General features: G+C 31.8%; 1 protein-coding gene across 1 annotated transcript; it reads right to left on the reverse strand.

Moving 5' to 3' along the window:
- Nucleotides 1-307: 307 nt before the first annotated feature.
- LOC120168847 lies at nt 308-2501 on the reverse strand. The gene is made up of 4 exons (XM_039177133.1): nt 2363-2501; nt 1851-2143; nt 1521-1605; nt 308-426 (listed from the first exon to the last, which is right to left on the reverse strand). Exons 1-4 carry the CDS (start codon nt 2499-2501, stop codon nt 401-403), a joined length of 543 nt encoding a protein of 180 aa, XP_039033064.1. The 3' UTR covers nt 308-400.
- Between the last annotated feature and the right edge of the window lie 1789 nt (nt 2502-4290).

Raw genomic sequence — 4290 nt, forward strand, 5'->3', positions numbered from 1 at the left:
AACGCCAGTATTGACTATGTATTTAGTAGTTTTTTTATACAAACGCCGCGAGCTAAAACTAATTTTTCAAATCTTGTTTTCTACTCTTTTGTTACCCAAATTTTAAATTTTAACCTATAGCATTATCCAATAAACTTGACATCCATAACAACAAACTAGAAATCCATAACAAGAAACTTGAAATCCATAATAATAAATTAAAGTTTACATTAACATAAAATATAATGTAGTTAAACATTGTTAACTAGGATAAACAATAATAACACCTAAGATGGTTGACTCTGGGGTTATTTTTTCGTATCATCTGAGTCATAGCTTGAAGTTGATTTTGAAAGTCTTTCACATTTCGAAGTACACTCGGAACATAAAAATTGATTCAATATTTTTGCTTCTTCAATGGTCATATCCATGCAGGAAGGATGAAACCTACAAACATAATTATGTTTGGTCAGGAATATATGATAATCCAATTTCATGTACAATCAGGAATATATACAAACACAGAGTACAGTGTAATCAATGGCAAAGAACTAAGAAAATACTAAACATTCTAACAGAACTTGAAACATGTCTCTTCAAATCAAATATGTTTTAATTTCTAGCGAAAATAATCGGCAAATAGCTCATGCAAAGTCCCTTGAAGTCAACATTGAATCATTGATAATCAGACTGATTAAACCAAAATCTACTTATCAACCAGCCAGTGTAGTTCCAACCCATATGTACCCTGAAAGGTTAATCTACTTTTCGTTGTGGTTTTAGATTAAATAACCTGAAAGGTTAATCTGCAACTACTTTAGAGTTGAACTGTAAAAAGTAACATTATTTTTGCAGTGTACGCTAAAACTTCTGAGATTTGTTCACTTAAGGTATTTTCAATAACGTAGTGAACTCCAACGTTTTAAGGAGATATGAGACAACAACACTACAGTGAATTACGTGAAATTCCCTACACTCCACTACTAGCTGACATTACCATAAGCTAAATCCTCAATTGCATCCACTATTTTTCCATAAAATGTCAATCAATTAAAACCTTATTTGATTCATTAGATATGAACTTTCATCAAATTGTAAATCATAAAAACGTTACCATTTCCATGGTCAATTAGGTGATATGAAGACCAAAGGAAGATATTACACATTAATAGTAGAATGTTAATATGGAAATGAACCATGTCCGAATCAAACAGAGCAGTTAAGTAATATCAGGCGGCATTAACAGACAGCTTAAAGATTCTGAATGATAACATAAATGTTTTGTATTTGTCAAAAGGAACTGAAGGTGATCTAGCTCATACTTATATGTGTCTTAATGAGTCTACCATTATAGCTCACTAGAATGCCTAACGTTTAATTGCTTTCAGTCACAACAAAACTACAACTTTATAGGAAGTAGATTTTCAAAGATATTATACCAAACAAAGTAGGACACATATAAATCATTATTGGAAAGTAACTTCAGAATGCTAAGATATTATTTTGACAAGCATTATTAAGTAAATGAGTAGTGACTTTACCAATCCTTGCATCCCTCGCATTGCACCATGAGGTCATTCGGGTTATATGGCATCTCACACTTGCAATACCTTCAAAACCGAAATCCTGAAGAAATAATAAACAATCTCTAAAAAATCTCTAAAAACATAGTACAAGGCACTGGGAAAAATCTCAACACAAGATAAATCAAATCAAAACCAAGAGTAATCTATTCACCAGGTCAACTCAAACGACCACTACCAGAAACATCAAATGAAACAGTTAACAATAGAATTCAGCATTCCAGATTCACCTAAAATGAAACCTTTAAAATCCAATAAAAAAAAGGGTAAAGCTAGGGAAGAACTCACCTCTCCAAATCGCGACCCGCAAGCCTCCTTGTTCCCACAGAAAACCCAAGTATCACACAAGCAAGGGCCATCATTTCCAGTACACATGGCGTTACAAGCCTGGCAACATTCCACGGAAGAATTAAACTTGAAGTCAGACCCCCACTTCACAGCTACACCCCACAGCTCCAAATTCTCAATGCCTCTGCAACACCCACCCTTCTTTTCCCCAACATCAATACTGCCCGCCGATCCCGAAGAGTCGAAGCTGGCATCATCAGAATTTACGGTGGGATTCAATAGTGTAGAAATGACTGCATAGACCAGAAGACAAGAGAAGAGAGCCACTAAGAGGAGGACGAGAGAGGAGAAACGGGAGTGTTCCTAGTATTTAGCTAAGCTATATAATTCAGGTAGAACAGACGGTTACAACCCTAAAACCTAAAATAGTAAGGGAAGAAAAGAGCTTAGGCAAGAATTAAACCTGGCGAAACTAGGAAGTTCAGTGGAGAAGTAATGAAGTTGAAGAATACGTGCCTTTAACAGCTTGACAATGATGTCCTTGGCGGATAGAGGAGATTCCAACTTGGATCCTAGCTCCTTGAGCTGCACTTCCAGCTTTCCGCCATTTTCTATTAGCAATTTTTGCTCGCAAAGCAGCAGCAGCTTCATCTCATGCTCACTCTCGCTGTGTAGCTCTCCATATAGGTTGAATAGTCATGAACTCAATAAGATGGAGATAGGAAACAAAAAGGGGAAAAGTTGGGTTTTGGTTTTTTTTGGCACTTGCTCTCGCCCCACCTCTGGGTTTCAGGGATTCGAAGTTCCACGCCTCAAATCAAATGATCTCTAAATGCAACTTTTCCCCTCCAAATGTTGATTTCAACTTTGTACTTGTAATTTACATAAGATCTTTATTTTTCATTAAAAATTGGCAGGTGGACTTCAAGTGGGACTTATACCATTTCATAATGCTACTATATTTACTATTATGGAAGAGCTTCAAATGTATACTTCCTAAAATGATTTGTCTCATAATAAGTTGTGAAAAATAAATTATAGTTTCTAAACGAAAAAAATTGAATCGATATATTTTAAAGTTTTGACCTGATTAAAAAATAAATATTTGAAAAATACATTTTATTAACTTTAAGTGCTTAAATTTTGTTTAATTAATAAAAATGTCTAACGTTTTAAAATTATCATTTAACGTGATTAAATTTTTTTAATGATTTTATGAATTTAAGCTTTCTTCAATTTAGATATTTATTAATGATTTTTTTCTTTTCTAAAATTTAATTAATTTGAGTTTGTGGATTGTATGTAAAGATAAAAAGTAATCGATTAATGGAGTATGACAGTGTAAGGATATGGTCAATATTGATGGATTTGACGACGACAAAAGAATTTTAAAATTAGAGATTTGTGAATTCGAGGTTATGGATCTATACATTTTAAAGATTTTAGGAATTTTTAAAAATAATTTTTTAGTTTCTGTTTAGAAAAATAAAATAAATTAAAAGTTGTGACCATATTTCATACATTCGTTAAATGATAATATTTTTATGAACATTAATGATTTGATTTTAAAATTATAATAGAATAAAATATTAGATGTTTGATAAAAAGTTGAACACCTAAAAACATAGTTTGACCAACAATCAGTTGATCTAGTGGGATAAAGCATTAGATCCCTTAAGCAAGGTCAAAAGTTTAAATCCTGACGATTGTGAAACTGAATTAGAAAGTTCGTTCTTGTCTCTACAGTACCCAATCTAAATTAGTCGATGATTATACCAAAAACAAAAAACATAGTTTGGACCGATGATTTAAATAGTCATATTGTTATCAAGAGATTAATGACTAATTATTATTATTAATAATTCTGGATAAATAATAAATTATTAGATATTATTATAAAATATTAAAATATTTAATTAACCTATGAAAACCATTTGCTTATCCAATAGTACTGATACTTCCTTCTTCTTTGTTTCTTTTTTACTTTCATACGATTTGTTGTTCCACATGAATCTTTTTTTAATATTTAATTATACTATATTTTTTTATTATGAACAACGAAGTATTCATTGGTAAAGAATTCAACATAAACACAGTACATGCGAGACAATTCTAGCTAAACACTCTCAACAAGTGAGAACATGGATCCACTCCAAAGAAAAACAACACATAAACAATAAACCAGAAAATCACCATAATACTGGTAATGGCAAAATACTGGAGTAATCAGCCTTACGTTTTGGATACATAGCAAGGAAAGTTAGGTGAGTGCATTTAATTATGTACGTACATGCTACAATAGTAATAGTGTAGAAATTATTAATGTTTGTATGGTTATTACCAAATGGCACTAAGTGTGCAAAATGTTAAGAAATTCATACTAAGTGTATGAATTTCCGTATTGGGCACTTTATGTGCTAAAATATTAAGAATTTCATAC

This window comes from Hibiscus syriacus, unplaced genomic scaffold (genome assembly GCF_006381635.1).
Source record: "Hibiscus syriacus cultivar Baekdansim isolate YM2019G1 unplaced genomic scaffold, ASM638163v2 tig00111721_pilon, whole genome shotgun sequence".
NCBI lineage: Eukaryota > Viridiplantae > Streptophyta > Magnoliopsida > Malvales > Malvaceae > Hibiscus > Hibiscus syriacus.

Excerpts from the sequence above, each read along its gene's own strand:
- LOC120168847 (XM_039177133.1), bottom strand. The coding sequence starts at position 2,501 with ATGAAGCTGCTGCTGCTTTGCGAGCAAAAATTGCTAATAGAAAATGGC. Across the intron at positions 2,144-2,362 it reads TGTCAAGCTGTTAAAGGCAC|TCATTTCTACACTATTGAAT; the intron begins GTATTCTTCAAC and ends TGGTCTATGCAG. Across the intron at positions 1,606-1,850 it reads GCGGGTCGCGATTTGGAGAG|GATTTCGGTTTTGAAGGTAT; the intron begins GTGAGTTCTTCC and ends TTATTTCTTCAG.